This window comes from Callithrix jacchus, chromosome 22, assembly GCF_049354715.1.
Source record: "Callithrix jacchus isolate 240 chromosome 22, calJac240_pri, whole genome shotgun sequence".
NCBI lineage: Eukaryota > Metazoa > Chordata > Mammalia > Primates > Cebidae > Callithrix > Callithrix jacchus.
The window spans coordinates 1,956,398-1,983,778 of record NC_133523.1 but is presented as its reverse complement, the minus strand read 5'-3'; the positions used below and the strand labels follow the sequence as shown (position 1 = coordinate 1,983,778).

Genomic DNA, 27,381 nt, shown 5'->3' with positions numbered 1-27,381 from the left:
GCGAGGAGACCGCCAGGCCGAGTCACCTGAGCGAAAACGGGACTTGGAACTGCTTCGCCGCATAGATGGGACGAGTCCCCTCCCTCCTGGGCTTCAGGAGCCTCTAGCCATGATGCCACACCTGTCGTCGCCAGAGATGATTTGACACAGCCCATGGTTCCTGCGTTCCTTGGCTCCGGGCTGACCTAAGTGACTGCAACACTCCAGCACGCGAGGGGGGCCCTGGTCTCCCCAACACTGTGGCCTTGCTTTGCACGGAAGAACCCAGGTGCTCTGGGCCTGTGTGAATCTACCCATGTGCACTCAGGTGGGCCAAGGCCCCACATGTGGGAGTCCGAGGATGCTCCCTGAGACCGTCAGTGTCGCTCCGAGTGGGTCTCCTGTGGTCACGGACGCAAGGCTAGGACCCGCCCTGCTCTGCCGGGGACATTTAGGCCTCCCCAGAAGCCCACCTCCAGCCCCCACAGGCTTCCTCCTGCCCTGGCAAGAACTCTTCCGCAAGAAGAAACATCAGGGACTTTAATCACTGCACCCCAGAGCTCCATGGACCTGCCCAGGTGCTGATGCTGAGTGGAGCCCACCCGCATTCCCACCCTCCTGGCCCGGGCCAGCTCGGGCTGAGTTCGGGGTGGAGAGGGACCTAAGGCAGCAGCTGCCCAGCTCCAGAAGGACAGGAGGGGGCTGAGTCCCCAGTCCCCACATTGTGCTGGGGCAGGCCCAGCGCCGTCAGTGCTGCTTGAAACACTTGACGGCATTTTCCAAGGTCAGGTTGTCCAGGCGTGGAGACTTCAGACACCTGAAGGCTGGCGTTACCAGGCTGCAGGGAGACAAGGCTGCCTCAGCTCTCCATGTCCCCCACTCCCCACCTCCCTCCCTGGGGGGGGGTCTTTGCTGGGGGGCCCCAGGTCTCCTCCCAGCTGGGACGTGTGGTCCTGTGTGTGGCCACGTCCACGATGCCTGTGTGCCTGGGACTTCAGAAGGGTGTGGGGGCCCCGGCACACTGCTGTTGACTTAGATGCACCCCTTCTCCCAAGGCCTCCCTTCTCTGGGTCACTCACAAGGCTGGGGTGGCTCTGTGAGCCCTGAACCAGGAGAAGGAAGAGTGGTTTGTTCATGAAAGCACCACATGGGTGCGGTTGCAGAGGTGGCTTCCAGCAGGTGTCCCAAGCACAGAGAGAGCCCCACCTGCGGTGCTCACCGACCTAGAGGACCCCCGGCACCCCCTCTTCTCTCCTTTTACCTCTGCCCCCTGAAGGCCAGGCCAGCACGGCCTTACCTCATGCTTGTGTCCTGTCTGAAAGGCAAGATGGGGCAGTCAGACTCCTCCATGGGGGACCCCTAACCATCGTGGGGAACCCTTCCAGGCTGGACCACAGACCTGGGGCAGGAGTGGGATCAGACCCTACGGGGACCTGTTAAGCAGGATGAGCCCCTCCAGCTGAGGGTCAGAGACCCTGCACAGAGCTGGGGTGAGGTCTCGCCGCCTCGGAGCCCCTGTACGAAGCAGAAGCTGAGGGGGCCCACCTTTGCCACACACCTACTTACCCACGAGGTGCTCACACGCACCCAGCCTGTGTTAGGTTTGAGGAGGGGACTTACTTGTGCCAGTCATTTCTACAAGGACAGCAGGTTTGGACTCAGGAGGCCAAGTGGCCGTGGGCAGGGTTTCCTCCCAAGCCCACTTGGCAAGCTTGCTGCCGCCCAAAGACCCCACTCACATGTAGTTCAAGAGGCCCTGGACCGCTGATTCCCACTGCTCCGAGGACCTGTGGGACATGAGCTTGGAGATGGTGCGCCCCTGAGCCCCAGACCCTGCCCTATCCCAGTGACGAGGGCCAGGTGGACGGCAGGGAGCCCCCTCCAAGGAGAGCCTGGGACCCCAGGGACAGCAGGGCCCTGGCACAGGCGGGTGTGATGCCTGAGCCCCTACTTGCAGTTATAGCCAAAGCAGATGACGTGTGAGTCTGTGCAGTTGCTGCAGGAGACGGTCTCGTACTGGAAGATGCCTGCAATACACCACAGCCGCCCAGAGCTCCCCTCGGCCTCTGGGGCCCCGAGATGCCGCCGGCGCTCCCCTCAGCCCAGACGGAGCCTCACTTACCACAGTGGCGCTGACAGTCGATTTGGCCTGTGGGAGGGCAGGACGGTGCTGTCTTTCCAGGCCCCCGCCAAAGCCTCCTCCCAACCCGCCAAAGCCTCAGGGCCTGTCCGCTGGTACCCAAGGTGACCTCCAGCGTGGGATGGAGCAGCCCGCAGGGGAGGGCGGTGGGAATACTCCCAGCGCCTCTTGGGGGCTACTTAGGGGAGGTCCCCGGAGGGTGATAGCATTGATCCTTCAGGCGCTGGGCTGGGTCCCTCCCTGGGGAGCTGCCCTCCTCTCCAGCTGCCCAGTGCCCTGTTCATGTCACTCCGGCCTCAGCCAAGCCCCGTGGGACTCTGAGGCTCTGGGTAGAAGCCCCCCCCCCCCCGAAGCCTTATTTGCTCACTTTCGATGATGGCGTTCTGGAGGAGGTGCACCTGCTCCCGGAAGATGTTTCGCAGCTTATTGGGGAAATACCCTGAGGGGCCAAGGCAGGAGGAGGTCAGGCTCAGGCGGGGGGCTGGGGGCGGGTTGTTCTGGAGTGGGCGGGCCCCGCCTCGGTTTCCCGCCCCTTACCCGGGAAGTACATCTTCCCCTGGTATAGCTGATCCATCCTCTGGTACACGGCTCTCGCCACTTGGTCCAGCTTCTCCCTGGCTGCGGGCGGGAGGAGGAGCCAGGTGAACGGCCTGCCGGGGGTTTTCGATGAGGGGGTGGTCGGGTCTGGCTGGGCTCCGGCACTCACTGATCTCGGCGGGGATGGCCAGGTGCAGTTCCTTCATCGTGTCGTCGCTCCAGTCGGTGAGCAACACCCCAGACACGGGGATGTCGCCCACCCACCAAGACTTGAGGTTCACATGGTGGCGGTAGAAGGAGAACTTCTCGGAGAAGTTGCTGTGGCAGTGCAGGCAGCCGTGGGCCAGCGCCACCGTCATGACCACCAGGCACAGCAACAGGGCCATGCCCGTCCCGCCCGCCGCCGGCCAACCAACTGCGCTGCTCACGCCACGCCTCTCAGCCACGCACCAACCAACGGCGCTTCCTGTGTCACGCCCCTCCGCCTCGCACCAACCAACGGCGCCCAGCACGGCACTAGGCCGCGCCTCCTCCCCCTCTCACCCAACCAGCACAGGCCCCGCCCCCTCCTGGTCCAGCCCTGCTCATGAGTGGCCCCTCAGAGAAAACTCCACTCCAGGATGGGCCCACCGCCAGGCCGCGTCTCACGCATGGGCCAGTGGCTCGGGCTGGCTCCTCGGCCGGCTCCCACTGAGGCCCCGCCCCGTGTCCCAACCACTGTGCAAGCTCCGCCCACGGGCGGTGGCTCCGGTTGCCAGGCAACGGAAAGCTCCGCCCGGCCCCGCGCGGCCTAGCCTGTTCTCAGGCCGTCCAAGGGCTGCTATCCGGAACGTGGCTCCGCGCGCCCTCGCTTCTTGGGGGTCCTAGAGCCCGCGGGACAGAGTCTCGAGGAGACTCCTGCACGTCGCTTCTGCGCAGAGCCCCGGGCCCTTTAAGGAAAGTAGGCCCGCCCCGCGGGTGCGGCCGGGCGCGCGTGTGAGGCGTCCTCCGCGGCCGTGTCCCTCCGCTGCGGCTGTGAAGCGGTCAGGTGGGTGCCGGCGGGGGGGGCGGGCGGCAAGGGCGGCCAGGTGGGTGCCGGGAGGGGCGAAATTAGGCGGCGGGGAGATCGAGCCCGTAGGAATGGCGAATCCAGGCGGCGGGAAGGCGGATCCCGCAGGAAAGGCGGCCTTAGGCGGCGGGGAGACCCGGCCTTCAGGAAAGGCGAGGCCGGGCGCGGTGGCTCACGCCTGTAGTCCCAGCACCTTGGGAGGCCGAGGCGGGCAGATCACCTCCGGTCAGGGGTTCGAGACCATCCTGGCCAACATGGCGAAACCCGTCTCTACTAAAAATGCAAAATAAGCCGGGCGCGGTGGCAGGAGCCTGCGGTCCCAGCTACTCGGGAGGCTGAGACGGGAGAAGCGCTTGAACCCGGGAGGCGGAGGTTGCAGTGAGATCGCGCTACTTCACGCCAGCCTGGGCAACAAGAGCCGGGGGGCGTCGGGGAGGAAGGGCGACCTTAGGCGGCGGGAAAGCAGGATCCTTCAGGAAGGCTGAACGCGGGCGGGGAGGGAGGCTGATCCCCCCCTTCCCGGGAGGGGGATTCAGGGTGCGGGGTCCAGCTGCGGGGTCAACTCCTGGTCCCGACCCACTGTCGTCCCCCAGGACCCCCAAGGCCCAAGGTGTCGGGCTTTTTCAAAGCGGCCTTTTTTTTTTTTTTTAAAGATGGGGTTTCACTATGATGGCCAGTCTGGTCTTGAACTCTTTTTTTTTTTGAGACGGAGTTTCGCTCTTGTTACCCAGGCTGGAGTGCAATGGCGCGATCTCGGCTCACCGCAACCTCCGCCTCCTGGGTTCAGGCAATTCTCCTGCCTCAGCCTCCCGAGTAGCTGGGACTACAGGCGCGTACCACCGTGCCCAGCTAATTTTTGTATTTTTAGTAGAGACGGGGTTTCACCATGTTGACCAGGATGGTCTCGATCTCTGGACCTCGTGATCCACCCACCTCGGCCTCCCAAAGTGCTGGGATTACAGGCGTGAGCCACTGCGCCCGGCCTACATTTTTGTATTTTTAGTAGAGACGGGGGCCAGGCTGGTCTCGAACTCCTGGACCTCAGGTGATCCACCCACCTCGGCCTCCCAGAGTGCTGGGATTGAGGCGTGAGCCACCACGCACGGCCCACACTGCTTTTTTGCACTTGCTTTTTTCTTCGTTTTCTCCTTAACAGTTTATGCGGGTTTAACTGACAGGCAATAAACGGCCCGTATTCAAAGCAGATGGTTTGGTAAATGTTGAAATGTGGGTTTTGCACGTTTCACGTTCCATCTGTGCTTTCTGCCTTGGGATTTGCACAGGCAGGAGGAAGTGCCCTGGGTGGCCTCGAGACCCCCTTCCTTCCTGTGCCTCACGAAGTCACAGGGGCTTCGAGTAGCCGCCCCCTTTTACAGAAGAGGAGCTGGGACGCAGGTCCGAGGGGCTGCTGAAGGCTGGAGCCTCCAGAGCCCGCAGTGATGCCTTGAGGAGCGAGTCATTCATTTCCCTGCATGTGTGGGATGATCTGCGTTTTGACTCATGAGATAAAACCCACCTTCCTTTTCTGTTCTCCTGGATTCAGTTCCTTTCCCAGCCTGGTCTCGATTTCGTGTAGGGGAAGCTAGATGTTTGGTTGGTTTGCTGGTTGTTTCCGGAGTGCAGAGGGAGGCTGGCCACGGTGGTTCACGTGTGTTATCCTAGCATTTTGGGAGGCCGAGGTTGGGAGTTCAAGCCGGGCACAGTGGTGCGTGCCTGTAGTCCCACTCGGGAGGCTGAAGTGGGAGGATCGCTTGAGCCCAGGAGTTCTGGGCTGTAGTGTGCTCTGCCGATCAGTGTCCGAACTAAGTTTGGCATCAATATGGTGACTTCCCGGGAGTGGGGGACCACCAGGTTGCCTAAGGAGGGATGACCCTGCCCAGGTCCGAAATGGAGCAGGTCAAAACTCCTGTGCTAATCAGTGGTGGGATTGCGCCTGTGAATAGCCACTGCACTCCAGCCTTAGCGAGACCCTGTCTTGTTAAAAAAAAAAAAAAAAAAGTGGGGGGGTGGAGTTTGAGACCAGCCTGGCCAACATGGCGAAACTTGGTCTCTACTATCAGGCTAGGCGCAGTGGCTCATGCCTGTAATCCCAGCGCTTTGGGAGGTTAAGGTGGGCATATCACAAGGTCAGGAGATCGAGACCATCCTGCCAACGTTGTGAAACTCTGTCTCTAGTAAAAATACAAAAAAATGAGCTGGGCTTGGTGGCATGTGCCCGTAATCCCAGCTACTCGGGAGGCTGAGGCAGGAGAATCACTTAAACCCAGGAGGCAGAGATTGCAGTGAGCCGAGATCGCGCCACTGCAGTCCAGCCTTGGTGACAGAACAAGACTTCATCTCAAAAAAAAAAAAAAAGAAAGAAAGAAAGAAAAGAAGTGCCAGAGGGCGCCAGATACAGCGGCACACACTTGTAGTCCTAGTGCTTTGGGAGGCTTCGGCCGGGGGGCTGCTTGAGCCCAGGAGGTGAGGTCGAGGCTGCAGTGAGTGTAGACTGCACCCCTGCGCTCCAGTCTGGCCACAGAGCAAGACTATGACTCAAAAAAAACAAAAAAATCCTCTTCCAAGGAGGTTCTCTTCTGCCTTAGAGACCTCATAGTGATGTTTTAGAAAAATTCCCCGCACAGCTGACTGAGAGCGTGGGGTTTGAAGGTGGGGAGTTTTAGGCATTCCCCAGCTGATGATCTGCTCCTGTTTTCCTGGCATTAGAGGGTCAAATGGCTTAAGCAGAAAAGGCAAATCTGACTTCAGAAATGGGATTCTGGGGCCAGGTGTGGTGGCTCACGCCTGTAATCCCAGCACTTTGGAAGGTCGAGGCAGGTGGATCATGAGGTCAGGAGTTCGAGACCAGCCTGGCCGACATGACGAAACCCACCCTGTCTCTACTGAAAATAAAAAAATTAGCCAGGCTTGGTGGGCGGGTCCCAGCTACTCGGGAGGCTGAGGCAGGAGAATCGCTTGAACCTGGGAGGCAGAGGTTGCAGTCAGCTGAGATTGTGCCACTGTACTCCAGCCTGGGTGACAGAGCGAGACTCTGTCTCCAAAAGAAAAAAAAAGAAATGGGATTCTGGGAGGCCTTTACTTCTGCCTTTCAGGGTCCCAGAGAAGGTTGGGGAATACACAGTGGGTGGCTGTGGTCCAGCGTGTGCCTGGCTGCACATGAAAGACGGCTAACTTGGGATTTTTTTTGGACTTTCACTCAATATCTTCTGGGGGCCCTGCCTGGCCTCTTCTGTTTTCTTTTCTTTTTTTTTTTTTGAGGCAGAGTTTCATTCTTGTTCCCCAGCCTGGGGTGCGGTGGCACCATCTCGGCTCACTGCAGCATTCACCTCCCGGGTTCAAGTGATCCTCCTGCCTCAGCCTCCCGAGTAGCTGGGATTACAGGCACACACCACCATGCCTGGCTAATTTCGTATTTTTATTTTATTTTGACACAGTTTTACTCTTGTTGCCCAGGCTGGAGTACACTGGCATGATCTCAGCTCACTGCAAACTCCACCTCCCGGGTTCAAGTGATCCTCCTGCCTCAGCCTCCAGAGTAGCTGGGACTACTGGTGTCCGAGATTGTGCCACTGCACTGCAGCCTGGGTGACAGAGTGAGACTCTGTCTCCACAAGAGAAAAAAAGAAATGGGATTCTGGGAGGCCTTCACTTCTGCCTTTCAGAGTCCCAGAGAAGGTTCCGGAATACACAGTGGGTGGCTGTGGTCCAGCGTGTGCCTGGCTGCCCGTCCACCACCACACCCAGCCAATTTTTTCTCTTTTTGATAGAGACAGGGTTTCACCATGTTGACCAGGCTGGTCTCGAACTTCTGATCTCAGGCAATCCGCCCACCTTGGCCTCCCAAATTGCTGGGATTAGCGGTATGAGCCACCATGCCCAGTCTAATTTTGTATTTTTAGTGGGGACCGGGTTTCTCCATGTTTGTCAGGCTGGTCTCGAACTTCTGACCTCAGGTGATCCACCCGCCTTGGCCTCACAAAGTGCTGGGATTCCAGGTTTGAGCCACCATGCCCTGCCCCCTTTCCTTTTGATTAGTGGAAAGTGACTATTTTTTCCTTATATACTCATACTGGGAAACGTATGTCAGTTTGCTGTGAAGACTCACAGAGAGGGGGGGTCTCCTTCCTCAGCTTAGGATCCCTCCTCCCTCCGTCTCTGTACAAGGGAGCCTCTTTCTTTCTTCTCCCTTCTTTCTTGCCCATTAAACTCTCCGCTCCTGAGATTGCAGTGAGCCGAGATTGTGCCACTGCACTGCAGCCTGGCGCCTGGCGACACAGTGAAACTCTGTCTCAAAAAAAAAAAACAACCAAACTCGGCCGGGTGCGGTGGCTCACGCCTGTCATCCCAGCACTTTGGGAGGCCGAGGCAGGTGGATCACGAGGTCAAGAGATCGAGACCATCCTGGTCAACAAGGTGAAACCCCGTCTCTACTAAAAATACAAAAAAGTAGCTGGGCATGGTGGTGCGTGCCTGTAATCCCAGCTACTCAGGAGGCTGAGGCAGGAGAATTGCCTGAACCCAGGAGGCGGAGGTTGCGGTGAGCCGAGGTCCTGCCATTGCACTCCAGCCTGGGTGACAATAGCGAAACTGGTCTCAAAAAAAAAAAAAAAGGGTGGGAGAGAGAAACCTACGTGAAATTGACTCTTGTAGTAAGTAGCCCGACAGCCAAGATTCCCGCCCACCACAGGCCGCATCAGGGGAACACGCACTTCGGGCAAAGTCACCCCAAGCCCATCTGGCTAGAAAGAAAAGCCTGAAACTTGAGCCAAAGCCCGTCAACCCCGGGGGAGCCTTCTCATCCCCACGTCATCCAGGGCGGGCCAGCCACATGGTTTTAAGAGGAATGAGACACGGGCCCCGCTGCGGAGGGACACCCAATATGTGCTAAGTGCAAAACGATGGATTCTGAGAGCTGCCTGTCCGAGAAGGAATGATAAATGCGCACCAGCGTGAAAAAACAATAAGGGACTCTTGTCTCGGAAGAAAAGCAGGTTTTCTTCTGCTGTTTGTCTGTCTCAGACGAGGTGTCGCTCTGTCACCCAGGCTGGAGTGCAGCGGTGCAATCACGGCTCACTGCAGCCTCGACCTCTCGGGCTCAAACCATCCTCCCACCTCAGCCTCCCCACTAGCTGGGACCACAGGCGCATGCCACTATGCCCAGCTAATTTTTGTATTTTTGGTAGAGGTGGGGGTCTTACTATGTTGCCCACACTGATCTCAAAGTCCTAGGCTCACAAGCATGAGCTAAGGCGCCCGACCCTCTGTGAATCTTTGTGTGTATGTGTGTGTGTGTGTGTTTGTTTTTTTTTTTTTTGAGACAGAGTTTCGCTCTTGTCACCCAGGCTAGAGTGCAATGGCGCGATCTAGGCTCACCACAACCTCCGCCTCCTGGGTTCAGCCAATTCTCCTGCCTCAGCCTCCTGAGTAGCTGGGATTACAGGCACGCACCACCATGCCCAGCTAATTTTTTGTATTTTTAGTAGAGACGGGGTTTCACCTTGTTGACCAGGATGGTCTCGATCTCTTGACCTCGTGATCCACCCGCCTCGGCCTCCCAAAGTGCTGGGATTACCGGCGTGAGCCACCGCGCCCGGCCAGGTTTCTCTCCGCTTTTCTTCCCCACAAGTGGTGGTTTTTTTCCTCTTAGGTCTTCTGGTTTTGATGCAGTTCTATCTTTAGCTTATTAGTATAATGCATGTATTCTCATCATTGCTACGTTTAATGTCATATTTCATCGCCTGTACGTCTCACAGGGAAGGAGGATGCTGTTAGTGACTTCCTGTGTGGGGCTGGGCCCAGAGTCTCCTGTGTGGGGCTAGGTACTATGGACATTCAGGGCTCAGTCATTCTCTGGGGTGGAGCGTCGGGCACTGCAGGGTGCTGAGCCTCCACTCACTCCATGCCGGCAGAACCCCTCACATCCTGACAACCACCAGTGTCCCCAGACATTGCCTGGTGTTGAGGGGCAGAGTCATCACCGTATTCAGGCCCGTCGGGGTTGGGGGCAGGGGGCAGGGTGGGCTGGCCCTGACTCAGCCCCCAACAGCCTCTGGGCCATGAAGCAAATGGAAAGAAAAAGGAAGTGGTTGCGGGTGTGAGCCACTCAGAGCATGGACAGTCCCTGCTGGGGACAGAGGGGTGGGCTGAGCTGGGACATCTGGGCGGGGAGCCGGGCCCCCAGTGCCCTGGAGAATCAAGACAGCCTGAGTCACAGTGCCAACTCTGCCAGCTGTGCCTGCTGGTTTCAAAGGCGCCCTGCAGCTGAGGAGCTCTGGGGATGCGGCCAGGGCTGGGCTGAGGTGCGTCAGGTGTCAGGTCCCAGAGTTCCCTCGGTGGAGTCCCCTGTACAACAGAGGGGAAGCTGCCAGTCTAGCTGGGGTCTTCCCCCAGGGCAGTTTTGCCCCGAGGGGACTTGGAAATGTTGGGGGGGACTTGTGTTTGTGCGGGGGTGCCCCTCCGCTGGCATGGAGTGGGTGGAGGCCAGGGACGCAGCTCAGCACCTGCAATGCCCAGGACAAACTCACCCCAGAAAACGATCCGGCCCTGAATTTGCTAAGGGGGAGACTGCATTAATTATTTGGGAAAAAAAAGTGTACTCCCTGCTCATACTGGACACCGGAACACACTCCCGAGGTGGCAGACAGTGTGAACCAGGGGCATCCTAGCTCCTAGGATTCTTCTCCTCCCTCCTCCCCACTCAGGGTGTGCATTTCAGTAGCCTCCTGGGACCTCAGCAGAGCAGAGGATCATGGGACGCAGAGTCTCTTGGGGGTCCATGGAATCCCTCACCCGAGGTGTGTCCATCGAGGGTGATTCTGTCCCCAGAGGACACTGGGCCAAGTCTCGGACCTTTGTGTTTTTCTCATGACTGGGGGTGCTCCTGGCATGCGGTGGGTGGAGGCCAGGGACTGCTGTGCCCAGGATGGCCCCTCCCTAGAGAGTGACCCACCCCGATGTCCGCAGTCCGGAGAATGGAAACCCTGCCCTCGCGGCAGACGCACCGGATTTGGAATTGAAGGATGTGAGTTCAAGCCCAGACTCGTACCTTTCACCGCGTATCCCCAGGCAAGGCAGCTGGCCTCAGCTTCCTGCCGGGCAGCGCAGTGAGCCCCTCCCCTGGCCGGCAAATGATGAGTTTCACACAAGCACGTCCAGGGCCCCGGCAGATGTCAGGCCCGTTTACTAGTGAAGCGAAGGTGTGTTATCCCAAGGTAGGAACAGGAGAGTCCACTTTCTTTTTTCTTTTGAGGCAGAGTTTCGCTCTTGTTACCCAGGCTGGAGTGCAATGGCGCGATCTCGGCTCACCACAACCTCCGCCTCCTGGGTTCAGGTAATTCTCCTGCCTCAGCCTCCTGAGCAGCTGGGATTACAGGCACGCGCCACCGTGCCCAGCTAATTTTTGTATTTTTAGTAGAGACGGGGTTTCACCATGTTGACCAGGATGGTCTCGATCTCTCGACCTCGTGATCCACCCACCTCGGCCTCCCAAAGTGCTGGGATTACAGGCGTGAGCCACCGCGCCCGGCCCGGAGCGTCCACTTTCAACCCAGTGGGAGTGGTCCCCAGAAAGCGGGAGAAGCACGGACGGCCAGATGCATGTCTACATCCCTGAAAGCGACAGTCACCGTCTACCAGCTAGTCATAAGGTTGTCAAATTCTGAAATCACTCAAAGAGGGAGACAGAGCCGTGCTCGGTGGCTCTCGTCTGTAATCCCAGCACTTTGGGAGGCCGAGGGGGGAGGATTGCTTGAGGTCAAGAGTTCCCAACTAGCCTGGTCAACGTAGCAAGACCCTGTCTCTGCAAAAAATACAACCATTAGCCGGGCATGGTGGTGCACACCAGTAGTGCCAGCTACTCAGGAGGCTGAGGAGGGAGGATTGCTTGAGCCCCAGAGGTTGGGGCTGGAGTGGGCTATGGTTGTGCCACTGCACGCCAGCCTGGGAGACAGAGCGAGACTCCATCTCAAAAAAAAAAAAAAGGAAGAAAAGGAACACTTAGATCCCTTGCTCTGCCAGTCATAGTACAGGCTTTTCCCCTTGGCACTGCGGACATTCCAGGCAGATCGTTCTCTGGGGTGGGGTGTCCTGGGCACTGCAGGGCGCAGAGCAGCATCCCTGGCCGCCGCCCACTCTGTGCCAGGAGCATCACCCAGTCATGACAACCACAAATGCCCCCAGACATCACCCGGTGTCCCCCAGGGTGCAGAACCGCCCCCCAAGGGAGCCCCTGCTGCAGCTGAGTGTGGCTGGGAGCTCTTCACAGCGGCCACGAGGAGGAGAGGCCGGGGGGACCCAGGCGGTGGCAGCTCCGTGGAAGGAGTGCAGCCTGAGTTTGATGGGCGCTTGGGCCATTCCTTCCCGTGGCTTCCTCTTCCTGACGCCTGGGCTCTTGTCTTTTGAGACCTGGGCTGGGTCCTCTGAAGCAAGCACCACAGGTACCGATCGTGTCTCGTCACTGTAACTCCCCTAGGTGACACGATCTTAGTTTCCTTTTGTTTTGAGATACGGTCTCGCTTTGTCCCCCAGGCTGGAGTGCAGTGGCACAATCATAGCTCACCACACCCTCGACTCCCTGGGCGCAAGCGATCCTCCCACCTCAGCCTCCCGAGAAGCTGGGACTGTACAGGCACATCCGCCATGCCCAGCTACTGTCTCAGTATTTGTTGCAGAGAAGGGGTCTCACTAGGTTACCCAGGCTGGTCTTGAGCTCCTGGCCTCAAGCAATCCTCCTGCCTACGCCTCCCAAAGTGCCGGGATTACAGGCGAGAGCCGCTGCGCCTGGAAAGGGTTTTTTTTTAGGGGTGATGAGCGCGTTCTGGAATTAGATGAAGGTGGTGTTTGCACAACTCCACACACGCCCGGAGCCCCAAAACTGTGCAGTTTAAAAGGTGAAAATCTGTGGTATGTGAGTCAGACGCCCATCTGAAAACAGAAGAAAGGGTCATCAGGAGGATTAGGGAGGAATGCCCAACCCCTCGATAGCACCTGGCCTGGAGCGGCCTGGGCAGGCCTCGCCTCCAGCCTGTCTGCCTTCCCGGAAGAGCAGTCGGAGACTCTCACTCTGCAGTGATGGAGCAGGCACAGTGGCTCACACCTGTAATCCCAGCACTTCAAGAGGCTGAGGCAGGCAGATCACTTGAGGTCAGGAGTTCGAGACCAGCCCGGCCAACATGGTGAAACCCCATTTCTACTAAAAATACAAAATTAGCAAGGCATAGTGGCGCATGCCTGCAGTCCCAACTACTCGGGAGGCTGAGGCAGGAGAATTCCTTGAACCTGGTGGCAGAGGTTGAAGTGAGCTGAGATCGTGCCATTGCACTCCAACCTGGGTGACAAGAGCGAAACTCCACCTCAAAAAAATAAACATGAGGCCGGGCGCGGTGGCTCAAGCCTATAATCGCAGCACGTTGGGAGGCCGAGGCAGGCAGATCACCTGAGGTCGGGAGTTTGAGACCAGACTGACCAACATAGAGAAACCCCATCTCTACTGAAAATACAAAAAATTAGCCAGGTGTGGTGGTGCACGCCTGTAATCCCAGCTACTCGAGAGGCTAAGGTAGGAGAATCCCTTGAACCCGGGAGGCGGAGGTTGCAGTGAGCCGAGATCACTCCATTGCACTCCAGCCTGGGCAACAAGAGCAAAACTCTGTCTCAAAATGAATAAATAAAAGCAAAACTTAAGCCGGGCGCGGTGGCTCACGCCTGTAATCCCAGCACTTTGGGAGGCCGAGGCGGGTGGATCACGAGGTCGAGAGATCGAGACCATCCTGGTCAACATGGTGAAACCCCGTCTCTACTAAAAATACAAAAATTAGCTGGGCATGGTGGTGCATGCCTGTAATCCCAGCTACTCTGGAGGCTGAGGCAGGAGAATTGCCTGAACCCAGGAGGCGGAGGTTGCGGTGAGCCGAGATCGCGCCATTGCACTCCAGCCTGGGCAACAAGAGCGAAACTCCGTCTCAAAAAAAAAAAGTAAAACTTAAATAAATACTCAGGTTTTGGAAGGTGGCTCTGGGACACTGCCTTTTTTAACAGGACAGATCTGGGCTAGGAGCATCTTCCAGCCAAGTACCAGGGCTGCCAGGCCTGGAGCCAGTGTTGCGCACTGACCTAGAACATGGGGAGCTGACATCTCTGCTCAGGGCTTGTCTCTCCGGCTCCTCCCATGCTCTGGGGCAGCGGTCCCCAAGGCAGTGGCAGGATGTGGAAGCCTCCGGAAGGAAGTGGGTGACTGGGCCGTGAGCTGCTGCACCTCACTGGGGGAGGGGCCATACCAGTTGGTTGCTTAGAGAAACTGTGTTGTGTGAAAAAAAAAAAAGGATATTAGGGGAATTTGTCATCTCACCTTTCATTTCTCTAGAAGTTTCCAAGAGTCACTTGAGGTTCGTCCCGGGGAAGACCCGGGGAGCCGAGAAGGTCTCGGCATTGAATTCTGAGAGCTGGTTCCCGCCTTGTGTTCCCCACGCTGTCCACAGGAGGAATCTGAGAAGAGTGGAGCGGAGGGAGCCCCCGACACGGTAACTGGTCCCGGCCTCGGGGGACAGCAAGGGTGGGGTCAGGGTCCCCAGGCTGCTCTGGCCTTTCCTTGGAAAAGACCCTTTCTGTGGCTGCTCGTCCCTCCGCCGAGCAGCCTGTGCTTGGGCCGGGCGCGGTGGCTCACGCCTGTAATCCCAGCAATTTGGGAGCCCAAGGCTGGCAGATCATGAGGTTAGGAGTTCAAGACCAGCCTGGCCAGTATGGTGAAACCGCCATTTCTACTGAAAATACAAAAATTAGCCAGGCATGGTGGCAGGTGCCTGTAAACTCAGCTACTCAGAAGGCTGAGCCAGGAGAATCCCTTGAACCCGGGAGACGGAGGTTGCAGTGAGCCAAGATCGCACCACCACTCCACCCTGGGCAACAGAGCAAGACCCTGTCTCAAAAAAAAAAAGAGAAATAAAAAGGAAAGAGAAAACCATTTGCTCTGCCCCGTCCTCGAGGCTCTTCGGAAAATGTTTCTTTCCACTTAAAATCCTACACTTTTTTTTTTTGAGATGGAGTCTAACTCTGAAATGCAGTGGCGTGATCTCAGCTCACGGCACCCTCTGCCTCCGCGGGTTCAAGAGAGTCTCCTGCCTCAGCCTTCCAAGTAGCTGGGATTATAGGCATCCACCACCACACCCAGCTGTTTTTTCATATTTTTACTAGAGATGGGGTTTCACCATGTTGGCCAGGCTGGTCTCAAACTCCTGACCTCAAGTGATCCTCCCATCTCATCCTCCCAAAGTGGGGGGATTACAGGTGTGAGCTGCTGTGCCCGGCCCCCCTCCCCTTCTGAAAGGAGACAGAAATGCCAGGAGGAAATGTACCAGGCCCTTGAGCTGCTGTCTTGTTTTCTGGAACTGTCCTGGCATGAGTCTGGTAGACGGGCTTCTGAAGGGCTGTAGGAAAAGAAGCCTCGGCCAAGCACGGCGGCTCACGCCTGAAATACCATCTGCAGAAAGTTTTAAAAAGACCAGGGGAGGCCTGTGGGAACAGCCACCTTCTCCCTGAGGCTCAGCCCAGTGGGGGTCTCCTCCCTCGCCGCAGTCAGCCCTGAGGGTCATACCGCTGCTGGCAGGCCCCAGCTGCCCATCCGGGCCCGTGGTTGCAAGCTAAGCCCCCGGATTGGCCTGGGAGGCGCTGAAATGAACAGAGGGAGTTTTGCCTGTGGCAGGTTGGGTTCTTCTCTGTGCTGTGATTTCTGTCGATGTCGGAAAGTCGGCTTCGAGGTCGGTGAGGAGCCCAGATGTGAAACGGAAATGGGGAGGACGGGGCGTGTGGGCCTGGCCGGGTGGGTGTGTGGTTATCTCTTTGGTAAGGTGGGGCACGCACTCGCCCGTCTGAAGACGTGTGGGGACCGAGGTGATTCCCAGTGTGGAGGAGCATCTGGCTCGGGGTCAGGTGGATTGTGGCCGTCATTTTCCCTCCCAAGGGGGTTTACTGATCTTGAGCTGCAGGGGGTGTGGCTGGCTTGAGGGGGCAGGTGCCAGGGTTCTCAGCCGTCACTGGGAAAGGGCCTCAGGTCTCCCTCCTCACCAAAACTGGTTCCCACCAGCTCAGCCCCAGCATGGATGTGTTCTGGGCTGCCCAGCCGGGGGTACCACAAACACAGAGGTGGCCTCCTTGAATCAGGCGCTTCCCAGGGAGGGTCTGAGGCTGGTCTTTGGGAAGTAGGCAGGAGTGGCCAGGCACAGTGGGTCACACCTGTGATCCCAGCACCTTGAGAGGCAGAGGCGAAAGGATTGCTTGAGTCCAGGAGTTCAAGACCATCCTGGGCAATATAGTGAGACCCTGTCTCTACCAAAAAAAAAAAAAAGAAATTAACTGGGTATGGTAGTGAGTGCCCATGACGCCAGCTACTCAGGAGGCTGAGGTGGGAGGATCCCTTGAGCTAGGAGGTCGAGGCTGAAGTGTGAGCCGTGATTCTGCTGCCGCACCCCAGCCTGGGCAGCGGATGGAGAAGCTGTCTCTAAAAATGCATGAGAAGCAAGCGGGCGGACCTGTGTGGTCACCCTGGGGCTGTGCCCCCCACCCCAGCAAAACCAGGACGGGTCAGCTGCCCCTGGGTTCGGAACACCCACGTGGCTCTGCTGGGCTGTGGAGGGGCCCGTGGTGGAGCAGCCTTGGCTCAGGAGGTGCGTGGCACTGGGTTCGTGATCAGGCGGCTGCCCGCGTCCCCGAGGGTTGCTGAGGTTAGTGAGTTGTGCGGCAGAAAGAGCAGTGGCTTCACCCACAGAATCCAGGGTTCAAGGTCCAGCAGACCCACCCACAAGCTGGGTAGCATGAGACGCTGGCCGCTGTAGGCTCAGCCGTTATCTTCTGAGCCACGGTCTCACCCTGGGCGATCTGATCTTAACCCCGAGGGACACTGGGTGATGTCCGTGGACATCTGTGGTTGCCACAACTGAGGGTGCTCCTGGCATGGAATGGGTGGAGGCCAGGGATGCTGCTCAGACCTGCAGTGCCCAGGGCGGCCCCACCCCAGAGAACTATCGCGCCGCAGTGTACACAGAGCCAGCGGGCAGAGGCCCGGTTCCCTCTGTAAAATGGAGACGGGGTTTTCGTAGCCGGAAAATGTGAAGTGCAAGTTCCTCTTTGGGTGTCAACCCTGGTGGCAGGAAGTGATGACGGTGACTGAGGGCCCTACGACAGTGCTGGGGAAGTTTCTGGTCACTGCAGAGTGGGTGGGACCTGAGTCCTCCTGGCACCTGCGCCCAGGCTGCCCTGAGCAGTGTCCCTGGCTGGTCAGTCCTCACCCTTGTGACAGGGCTCCCTTGTGACAAACCACTGACTCTGTGGCTTCTCACGGTGCAGACTCTGTCCTCACTGCGCTCACAGTGCACACAGGTTTTTATGGTTTTTTTTCCTTTTGAGACGGGGTCTCCCTCTGTCGGCCAGGCTGGAGTGCAATGGCGCAATCTCGCCTCTCTGCAACCTGCAACTGCCACCTCCCGGGTTCAAGCGATTCTCCTGCCTCAGCCTCCTGAGTAGCTGGGATTACAAGCGCCTGCCACCGCGCCCCACTCATTTCTGTGGTCTTAGCCGAGGTGGGGTTCCACCATGTTGGTCGGGCTAGTCTCAAACGCCTGAACTCAGGTGATCTGCCCGCCTCAGCCTCCGGAAGTGCTGGGGTCACAGGCGTGAGCCGCGACTCTCACTTGCTCTTCTCCCCGACTCCCTGGCCCTGTGCACACTTGGGTCGGATGATTCTCTGGTGGGAGATGGCCTGAAGAGTGTGCGGGGACCCTAACCCTCAGCCCTGGGGCCTCGAACTCCTGGGCTCAGACGATCCTCCCACCTCACTTCTGGGAAAACAGGCACGCACACTACACCCAGCTAAGTTTGACATTTTTTTGTAGAGTCTCGGTCTCTCCATGTTGCTCAGGCTGGCCTCGAACTCCTGGACATGGCTGGGCGAGGTGGCTCACACCTATAATCCCAGCCCTTTGGACGCCAAGGTGGGCGGATCATCCGCCTGAGGTCAGGAGTTTGACACCAGCCTGGTCAACGTGGTGAAACCCCCGTCTCTACTAAAGATACAAAAATTAGCCGGGTGTGGTGGTGAGCGCCTGTAGTCCCAGCTACTCAGGACGCTGAGGCAGGAGAATCGCTTGAACCTGGGAGGTGGAGGCTGCAGTGAGCCGAGATCACGCCACTGCACTCCAGCCTCAAAAAGAAACAAAGCGCTGGGGCTGGGGTTTACTGAAGCGTGATGAATGTGTGTGTCCTTCCTTGTGAGGGCCGCGTGGAGCCCAGTGGGCCTGAGCAGGCGTGGGCTCGCCCAGCTCCCCTCTCTGACTCCCTCTTCATCTGAGTCCTCTTTGTGCTGGGGTGGGGACCCTCGCCCTGCCCAGCGCCCTGCATGGGCCTGGCTCTGAGTGTCCCAGTCAAGTCTGCCCATCCAGGAGGTGCACCCAGCAGAGCAGGGTGGGATCTGCATCCACGCCGGGCCTGGCACGGCGCTGGCATCCTGGCAGTGACAATAACAGTCAGTGTTGGCAGTCACAGGCCCTGCGTGGAGAGCATGAGCTAGGCACAGGCACCGTGTGTGATCCAGGTCGTCCCCATGCCCCGTGACGGATGAACTGGGTCGCTGTCCCCTGAGGATTCTCAGGGGATTAGGGGGATGCCAGGGCCCCCGCCCCAGAGCAACCTGCAGGCGTCTCACAAGTCACCACTGAGGCGTGCACAAGACGTGGGCCGGCTCCTGGAGGTTTCCTCATTCATACGGTACCTTGGGCTGGACAGCGCCCCCTGGAATCACCCGGCACCTCACCATGTGACCCAACATGGAAGGGGGTCTTTGCAGATGTAACCAAGTGAAGAGAGGTCACACTGACCGCAGGGGTCCCTGACCCAGTGACCGGTGACGGGCTCAGTGACATGGGGAGAACGCTGACACGACAGAGATTCCTTCTCTCAGTTCGGGGGCTGCACCTCCCAGACCAAGGCATGGGCAGGGCTGGGTCCCTCTGAGGCCGAGGGGACTCTGCCACACCTCTCCTTGCTCCTGGTGGTGGCCGGCGTCCTGGGCCACGCTTGGCTTGTGGAAGTATCACCCCCATCTCTGCCTCCGCGCCCATGAGGCCGTCTCCCCGTATCCACCTCACTGACCATAGGACCCATATAACACAGGGTGACGTCCCCTCCCCAGGCTCCCACACACAGGCTGCGGGCACTAGGGCATGGCTTCCTTTGTGGCGGCTGCAGTTCGGCCCACACAGTCCCCTGTAACCTGCGTCTTAGCCTGCCCCCCACTCTGAAGCCCCAGAGCGCCGGGGAGGAGGAGTCCAGGCCAGGATCAGGCATTGGGAGGATGTGGCCCCTGAGGGCTCTTGGGCCCAGCTGTCCGCACCTTCTGCTGAGAGGCAGTCAGGCCTCGCCACGTGCAGTTCTGGTCTGTCCACTGAGGAGGTGGCCCCCTTTGGGTGACACTCCTTAAAAGTCAAAAGTCCAGGGGATGTTCTGAACCCTGCCACCTGTGGCTGGGCGCGGTGGCCCACACTTGTAAGCCCAGCACTTTGGGAGGCAGAGGTAGGAGGATCACTTGAACCCAGGAGTTGGAGACCAGCCTGGGCAACATAGTGAGACCCCATTTCTACTAAAACTAAAGAAAATTAGCCAGGTGTGGCGGTGTGTGCCTGCAGTCCCAGCTACTCAGGAGGCTCGGGTAGGAGGATCACTTGGGCCTGGGTGGCAGAGTTTCAGTGAACCGTGATCGCATCTCTGCACTCCAGCTGGGGCAACAGAGCGACACTGTCTCAAAAGACAAAAGAAGCTGGACACGGTGGCTCACGCCTGTAATCCCAGCACTTTGGGAGGCCGAGGCGGGTGGATCACGAGGTCAAGAGATCAAGACCATCCTGGTCAACATGGTGAAACCCCGTCTCTACTAAAAATACAAAAATTAGCTGGGCATGGTGGCGCGTGCCTGTAATCCCAGCTACTCAGGAGGCTGAGGCAGGAGAATTGCCTGAACCCAGGAGGCGGAGGTTGCGGTGAGCCGAGATCGCGCCATTGCACTCCAGCCTGGGCAACAAGAGCGAAACTCTGTCTCAAAAAAAAAAAAAAACATACAAAACAAAAGACAAATCCTGTCGCCCGTGGCCCAGCATGTTTCCGGGAAACTCTGTTGCCTCCAGCAGCTCATGACTCCCTGTGTATTTCAGGTCCACAGGGAGAGCTGTGGGACGGGGTGAGTGTTTGGTGTCCTCCCGGCTTGGTCCACGCCCCCAGCCCGCTGGCCCAGGACCCCTCTGCAGAAGCGTTCCAGGACAGCAGGCATCGGTCACCGAGATGTCCAACCCTTTCCTGAAGCAAGTCTTCAACAAGGACAAGACGTTCCGCCCCAAGCGCAAGTTCGAGCCGGGCACACAGCGCTTCGAGCTGCACAAGAAGGCACAGGCGTCGCTCAACGCCGGGCTGGACCTGCGGCTGGCCGTGCAGCTGCCCCCGGGCGAGGACCTCCACGACTGGGTGGCCGTGCACGTGGTGGACTTCTTCAACCGCGTCAACCTCATCTACGGCACCATCAGCGACGGCTGCACGGAGCAGTCCTGCCCCGTCATGTCGGGGGGCCCCAAGTACGAGTACCGCTGGCAGGACGAGCACAAGTTCCGGAAGCCCACGGCGCTCTCCGCGCCCCGGTACATGGACCTGCTGATGGACTGGATCGAGGCGCAGATCAACAACGAGGACCTCTTCCCCACCAACGTCGGTGAGTCGCGGGCGGCCGGCGCTCGGGGATCCACAGCCTTCCGGAGGAGTCGGGGAGGCCGAGCACCGTGGCTCATGCTCGTAATGCCAGCGTTTTGGGAGGCCAAGCCCGGGGTTCGCTTGAGCCCAGGACTTTGAGCTCAGCCTGGGCAACAAAGCAAGATCCCATCTCTGTAAAAAATTTTGGGCCAGGCGCGGTGGCTCACACCTGTGATCCCAGCACTTTGGGAGGCCAAGGTGGGTGGATCATGAGGTCAGTAGTTTAAGACCAGCCTGGCCAACATGGTGAAACCCCATATCTACCGAAAAATACAAAAATTAGCTGGGCATGGTGGCTCATGCCTGTAATCTCAGCTACTTGGGAGGCTGAGGTAGGAGAATTGCTTGAACCGGGAACCCAGGGGGGCGGAGGTAGCAGTGAGCTGAGATCGCACCACTGCACTGCAGCCTGGGCCACAGAGCGAGACCCCCATCTCAAAAAAAACATGTTTTTTAATTAGCCGGGCGTGGTGGCGCATGCCTGTGATCGCAGCTACGGGAGGCTGAGGCGGGAGGATCGCTTGAGGCTAGCAGGTTGAGGCTGCGGTCAACTGTGAGCGTGCCACTGCACTCCCGCGTGGCGACAGAGCAAGACCCTGTCCCCAAAAAAGAAAGATTCCATGTCTCCATCTTCTCCTAAGCTACGCTACTCTCTGTAGCCGCCTTCATCCTGGATTGCTCCTGGTGACGCCTGTCTCCCTCACCGCAAAGCCAGGGAGGGCGGGATCAGCATCGGGCCTGGAGGCCCTCATGGGTCTGGTGCAGAGACAAGCACCCTTGGTAGTGCTGGCCCAGCGTTCTCGGTGGCTTCAGAATCACTGCTGTGGAGCCCCCAGGCCCACCAGGATCACTGCCCCCTGGGAGGGGAGGGACTTGCCCCGCACCGTGTGTGATGCACCGGGAGGGACCTAGTGCCCCGCTCCGTGTGTGATGCACCGGGAGGGGCCTGCTCCTCTCCGTGTGTGATGCACCGGGAGGGACCTAGTGCCCCGCTCCGTGTGTGATGCACCGGGAGGGACCTGCCCCGTTCCATGTGTAATGCACTGGGAGGGACCTAGGGCCTGCTCCGCTCCGTGTGTGATGCACCGGGAGGGACCTAGTGCTCCGCTCCGTGTGTGATGCACCGGGAGGGGCCTGCTCCGCTCCGTGTGTGATGCACCGGGAGGGACCTAGTGCCCCGCTCCGTGTGTGATGCACCGGGAGGGGCCTGCTCCGCTCCGTGTGTGATGCACCGGGAGGGGCCTGCTCCGCTCCGTGTGTGATGCACCGGGAGGGACCTGCTCCGCTCCGTGTGTAATGCACCGGGAGGGACCTGCTCCGCTCCGTGTGTGATGCACCGGGAGGGACCTGCTCCGCTCCGTGTGTGATGCACCGGGAGGGACCTAGTGCCCCGCTCCGTGTGTGATGCACCGGGAGCGGCCTGCTCCGCTCCGTGTGTGATGCACCGGGAGGGACCTGCCCCGCTCCGTGTGTGATGCACCGGGAGGGACCTAGTGCCCCGCTCCGTGTGTGATGCACCGGGAGGGACCTGCCCCGCTCCGTGTGTGATGCACCGGGAGGGACCTAGTGCCCTGCTCCGTGTGTGATGCACCGGGAGGGACCTAGTGCCCTGCTCCGTGTGTGATGCACCGGGAGGGACCTGCCCCACTCCGTGTGTGATGCACTGGGCAGCCCTCAGGGATACCCCGTCAACACGGGTTTGTGCATGATCAGGGTGCATCTCTCCAGAGTACCAAATACGTTTCTTTCTCTTTTCTCTTTTTTTTTTTTGTTTGAGACAGGGTCTTGCTCTGTTGCCCAGGCTGGAGTGCAGTGGTACGATCATGGCTCACTGCAACCTCCGCCTGCCGGGTTCAAGCGATTCTCCTGCCTCCGCCTCCAGAGTAGCTGAGATTACAGGTGGTCACCACCATGCCCTGCTGATTTTTGTGTTTTTAGTAGAGATGTGGTTTCACCATGTTGGCCAGGCTGGTCTCAAACTCCTGACCTCAAGTGATCCTCCTGCCTCGGCCTCCCAAAGTGCCGGGATCACAGGTGTGAGCCAGGGTGCCCGGTCCACCAGCGACTTCTGCCTGGAAGCCCCTCGTCACATCCATGAGCAGGGGGTTCTGGATATAGATTTTGCTGAGTCGGTGGGCCCGCCCCGTCCCTCTCCCTGCAGGCACACCCTTCCCCAAGAACTTCCTGCCGACGGTGCGGAAGATCCTGTCGCGGCTGTTCCGTGTGTTCGTGCACGTCTACATCCACCACTTCGACCGCATTGCGCAGATGGGCTCCGAGGCCCACGTGAACACCTGCTACAAGCACTTCTACTACTTCGTGAGGGAGTTCAGCCTCATCGACACCAAGGAGCTGGAGCCACTGGTGCGTGGGCTCGGGGCTCCAGGACGCGGGATTACGGTGGGGGCTCGGGGCTCCAGGACGCGGGATTACGGTGGGGGCTCGGGGCTCCAGGACGCAGGGTCACGGTGGGGGCTCGGGGCTCCAGGACGCAGGGTCACGGTGGGGGCTCGGGGCTCCAGGACGCAGGGTCACAGTGGGGGCTCGGGGCTCCAGGACGCAGGGTCACGGTGGGGGCTCGGGGCTCCAGGACGCAGGGTCACGGTGGGGGCGCAGGGTTACACTGGGGGCTTAGGGCCCCAGGGCGCGGGGTTACGGTGGGGTCCTGGGATTACAGTGGGGGCTTAGGGCTCCAGGGCGCGGGGTTACGGCGGGGGCACGGGGTTACCGTGGAGGCCGGTGGCAGAGTAACCCTTCCAGGGCCAGGATGCCTGACTGCCCATAGTTGGCCCAGCAGTGGGTGACCCAGTCTCTCCCTGGTTCACAGCCCCAGGCTCTGGAGTTGGGAGCTGGGACCCTGCTGATGGGACAGGGGGTGAGGTGGCCGGGAGGGATTCTGCGTTCTCCCATGAAACAAATCCGGACGACAGGGGCAGGTTCCTCCCCAACTCGGTGCTGACCCCACCTCCAGCTCATTCCACCTTCTCAGTCCTGAGGTCAGGTGTCCTGAGCACCGCTCAGTGTCCCTTATGAAAGGGATGTGAGCCGGAGCCAGGGGACTCCACTGCGACACCCTTTTTTTTGAGATGGAGCCTCGGGCTCTAACCCAGGCTGGAGTGTGATGGTGCGATCTCAGTTCACTGTAACCTCCGCCTCCCAGGTTCAAGCCATTCTCTGCCTCAGCCTCCCCAGGACCTGATACTACAGGCACGCGCCACCACACCTGGATAATTTTTGTATTTTTAGTAGAGATGGGGGTTTCACCATGTTGGCCAGGCTGGTCTCGAACTCCTGAGCTCATGCGATCTGCCTGCCTCAGCCTCCCAGAGTGCTGGGATTACAGGCGTGAGCCACCGTGCCCGGCCTAGACTCACCTGGCTTCCGCAGCCAGCCTGCCCTTGCCTGACTGCTTTCCACCTTACCTGGTTTTATCGGGAGACCAACGCAGGGACCAGATTCCTCAATGCGGGGTCCACGCGACTGAAGCCACTGTCCCTTCCTGAGATTGGGGCCCAAATTTGTGACTGGGTGATGGGGCCAGCAGTGGAGTGGGTGGCAGTGATTCAGGGCCTGTGTGGATGTGGGGACCCCTGGTGTGAGACCACAGGTGCACCCTGCCATGCCCGGCTGATTTCTTCCTGTGTGTAGAGATGGAGTCTCACTGCAATGTCCACGCTGGCCTCAAGTAAGCAGTCCTCCTGCCTTGGCCTCCCAAAGATGACAGGTGGCAGCCACTGCTCTCTTACAACTTTAAAAAATGGTTAAAAATGGCCAGACGAGGTGGCTCCCACATGTAATCCCAGCCCTTTGGGAGGCCAAAGAAGAAGGATCACTTGAGCTCAGAAGGTTGAGACCAGCCTGAGCAGCATTATGAGACCTCATCTCTATGGAAAAAAAAAAAAAAAAAATTAGGCACAAGGTTCATGCCTGTAGCTGGGACTACTCAGGGGGCTGAGACAGGAGACTCACTTGAGCCTGGGAGGTCAAGGCTAGTGTTAAGCCAAGATCATGCCACTGCGGTCCCACCTGGGTGAGAGCCAGTAGCTCATCTCAAAAAAAACAAAGATTAAGGCCAGGCATTGTGTCTCACTCTCACGCCTGTAATCCCAGCACTTTGGAAGGTCCGGGCAGGTGGATCACGAGGTCAGGAGTTCAAGACCAGCCTGGCCAACATGGTGAAACCCGCCTCTACTAAAAATACAAAAATTAGCCAGGCGTGGTGTCAGACGCCTGTAATCACAGCTACTCGGGAGGCTGAGGCAAGAGAATCCCTTGAACCTGGAGGCAGAGGTTGCAGTGAGCCAGGATCTCACCGCTGCACTCCAGCCTGAGCGACAGAGCAAGACTCCATCTCGAAAAAATAAAAAAAGACAGAGTTGAGCCATCACGACAGGGACCGTCTGGCCCACAGATCTGCAGGTGGTGACTCTGGCCCCGTGGGGTAGTCTGCTGTCCCATGTCTCAGGCATGCCATTGCCCATCTGGTGTTTGTTGTTTGGGGGTTCAGGGAAGCCCCCAGCTGCCACCTCTGCTTCTCTGCACCTCCTTGTGTCTTCTGTACACGTCACCCTTTTGGGAATGGCTGGTGGTGGCTGATGTCCTGCTTGCTCTTAACAGAAAGAAATGACCGCCCGGATGTGCCACTAAGAGCTGCACTGGGGCCTCGGAGACACGAGGAGGATGCTCCTGAACCACCGTCACCTTGTTCTCCCGCCTGAGTGTCTCGGGAGCCCAGGGGCTGGGCCGCTGAGCGGGTGTGGGTCGTCGGGAGCCCCAGATGGCAGATGGCTTCCTCACCATCTGGAGCCTCACCGTCTGGGACTGAACTTGAACTCTGTAATTCTGTGTGTTACCAGCAACCGGAAAAGCCCACCGTGTTTTTTAACCACTTCCACGTCCCGGGAGGCGGGCCGGCTTCCAGGCTCACTCCCCGCCCTGGGTGGCTCCCACCTCCCAGAATTTCCCCCCCAGCCCTAGTCCCCCCCCATTGCTGCCTCCACCTCACTGGGGAGCGCCTGGGGCTGCTGCAGCCACAGCCTGGGCCGCTTCTCAAGGGCACCCAGCATGCTCGGCCTCCTAACATCTCCCGCTGGGGAGGCAAGAAGCTGAGGGCCGTCCAGCCAGCTGAGGGCAGAAATCTCCTCCCCCAGGCCTTTACCCTGCGCCCCCGCCAGCAGTCGCTGGTGTCCACTTCACACAGAGGGACGACCTGGAGCCGGCATCCTCTCCTCCCTCCCCAATCTCTTCCCTTTTTTTTTTTTTTTTTTTTTTTTACATAAAAGAGACAGGGGTCTCACTGTGTTGCCCAGGCTGCTCTTGAACTCCTGGCCTCAAGCGGTCCTCCCTCCTTGGCCTCCCAAAGTGCTGGGATCACAGGCGTGAGCCACCGCGCCCGGCCCTGTCTCTTCCTCAGTGCACTCTGCACCCTCGGTTCTTCCGACACGCACAGCTCTCTGGATCCAGGGCTGCCTGGCCTCCCGGGACGCAGGTCCTGCCCCCGCTGCTGACTCATTCATTGCAGGTTTGATTTTGATAGTCACATTTACAGATTTACAACCATCTTGAGATTTCTTTCCTTTGAGACAGTCTTGCTCTGTCCCCCCAGGCTGGAGTGCAATGGTGCGATCTCGGCTCACCGCAACCTCCGCCTCCTGGGTTCAAGCAATCCTCCTGCCTCAGCTTCCCGAGTAGCTGGGACTACAGGCGTGCGCCGCCATACCCTGCTCATTTTTTATATTTTTAGTAGAGACGGGGTTCACCATGTTGGCCAGGCTGGTCTGGAACTCCTGACCTCAAGTGATCAGCCTACCTTGGCCTCTGAAAGTGCTGAGATGACAGGCGTGGGCTACCGCGCCCGGCCGTCTGCGCCTTGAGAACGTCTTCTCTACCTATGACCAGGCCGGGCGCCTCTCCCCGGGTCTGGCGTCTTGCATTTCTGCCGGAACTGGCCCTTCCCAGATGCTGCAAACTTCCAGCTGCACTCCTCTCTCTGTGTGGGCCCACGGGCTGCGGGAGAAAAAGCCACGAGCTTTATGTCCCCTAGACCCTTGGAAGGTGAGACCAGGGTCGTGAACCAAGGAAGCCACCTCCTGTCCCCGGCTGCATCCCTGCCGCCCCACTCAGTGGCCTTTGACCTCGATGGCCTTTCCCGCCTGAGCCCTGCATTGTCCCAGGCCACACGGAAGTCGTGCCTGGGATGGTCACCAAAGAGAAGGACACCATCCCCATCTCTCCTGGCTTCTGCCAGAAAATCCAACAAGTGCAATTAACATGTTGTCACCGCTGAAGCCTGAAGGTCCCAGAACCCGTCCTCTGTCCTTCCAGAAATCACCGGGGTCCAGCTCTCGGAGCCCTTGCAGGACTCCATGAAACAAGGAAGTGCTGGATGGAATGGATCTCCTTACACCTGCAGATGGAGCCTGAACACCAGCACTTCTGTCTTCCCAGGGCTCAGGTGTCCCCAGCAGCCTGGCCACACAGCTTCCCAGGTGGGCTTGGCGGGACGCAGGGACCATCCCTGTCCCATCCACCCCAGAGACCACCCTCCCCAGCCAGGTCCGGAATGGAACTCCAGGTGCAGACGTCAGAATAAATGATGTCATTATGGTGCCCTTGGCAGCTGCTGCTCACTTTCCTTTTGGCAGAGTTAACAGGGTGCCCTGTCCCCAGGGGTGAGCCTCAGGTGTTGGGGCTGAGAAAATCCTTCTTTCTTTTTTTTTCTGGAGACAGGGTCTTGCTCTGTGGCCCAGGTGGGAGTGCACTAGTGTGATCATAGCTCACTGCAGCCTCAACCTCCCAGGCTCACAAGATCCTCCTGCCTCGACCTCCCGAGTAGCTGGGACCACAGCTACATTACTGTGCCCAGCTGATTTTCATTATTCATTTTTTTGTTTTTTGCAGG

At 58.8% G+C, this 27,381-nt stretch overlaps 2 protein-coding genes across 13 annotated transcripts; one reads left to right on the top strand and one right to left on the bottom strand.

The window, feature by feature from the left end:
• Positions 1-502: 502 nt before the first annotated feature.
• On the bottom strand, positions 503-3,075 carry IZUMO4 (IZUMO family member 4). Of its 8 annotated transcripts, XM_002761551.5 has the most exons (10): positions 2,826-3,075; positions 2,657-2,737; positions 2,487-2,558; positions 2,102-2,128; positions 1,931-2,006; positions 1,719-1,766; positions 1,600-1,614; positions 1,278-1,294; positions 1,059-1,113; positions 503-817 (listed from the first exon to the last, which is right to left on the bottom strand). In XM_002761551.5, the coding sequence occupies exons 1-10, from the start codon at positions 3,040-3,042 to the stop codon at positions 727-729; spliced, it is 699 nt and encodes a 232-aa protein (XP_002761597.3). In that variant the 5' UTR covers positions 3,043-3,075; the 3' UTR covers positions 503-726. The 8 variants fall into 8 exon arrangements, 7 of the variants coding, with proteins under 7 accessions (XP_002761597.3, XP_008985187.3, XP_035140204.2 ...); XM_008986939.4 differs by lacking the exon at positions 1,278-1,294 and having other exon boundaries at positions 1,059-1,082; XM_035284313.3 differs by lacking the exon at positions 1,600-1,614 and having other exon boundaries at positions 1,059-1,082; positions 1,277-1,294.
• Positions 3,076-3,647: 572 nt separating this feature from the next.
• On the top strand, positions 3,648-27,098 carry MOB3A (MOB kinase activator 3A). 5 transcript variants are annotated; one of them, XR_008478652.2, is made up of 6 exons: positions 3,648-3,683; positions 14,065-14,221; positions 19,895-20,442; positions 22,642-22,844; positions 25,098-26,001; positions 26,086-27,098. XR_008478652.2 is itself a non-coding variant. In XM_002761549.7 (5 exons), exons 3-5 carry the CDS (start codon positions 20,022-20,024, stop codon positions 25,125-25,127), a joined length of 654 nt encoding a protein of 217 aa, XP_002761595.1. In that variant the 5' UTR covers positions 3,648-3,683; positions 14,065-14,221; positions 19,895-20,021; the 3' UTR covers positions 25,128-27,098. The 5 variants fall into 5 exon arrangements, 3 of the variants coding, with proteins under 3 accessions (XP_002761595.1, XP_035140210.1, XP_035140209.1); XR_013531228.1 differs by lacking the exon at positions 14,065-14,221; XM_002761549.7 differs by having other exon boundaries at positions 25,098-27,098.
• The last annotated feature ends 283 nt before the right edge of the window (positions 27,099-27,381 follow it).

Bases quoted from the DNA above. Each gene is read 5' to 3' on its own strand.
- IZUMO4 (XM_002761551.5), bottom strand. From the start codon at position 3,042: ATGGCCCTGTTGCTGTGCCTGGTGGTCATGACGGTGGCGCTGGCCCAC. The intron at 2,559-2,656 runs GTAAGGGGCGGG...TTGGCCCCTCAG, and splicing joins GGGGAAGATGTACTTCCCGG to GGTATTTCCCCAATAAGCTG. The intron at 818-1,058 runs GTGAGTGACCCA...GTCTCCCTGCAG, and splicing joins CACAGAGCCACCCCAGCCTT to CCTGGTAACGCCAGCCTTCA.
- MOB3A (XM_035284319.3), top strand. From the start codon at position 20,022: ATGTCCAACCCTTTCCTGAAGCAAGTCTTCAACAAGGACAAGACGTTC. The intron at 20,443-22,641 runs GTGAGTCGCGGG...CTCTCCCTGCAG, and splicing joins CCTCTTCCCCACCAACGTCG to GCACACCCTTCCCCAAGAAC. The intron at 22,845-25,097 runs GTGCGTGGGCTC...TGCTCTTAACAG, and splicing joins CCAAGGAGCTGGAGCCACTG to AAAGAAATGACCGCCCGGAT.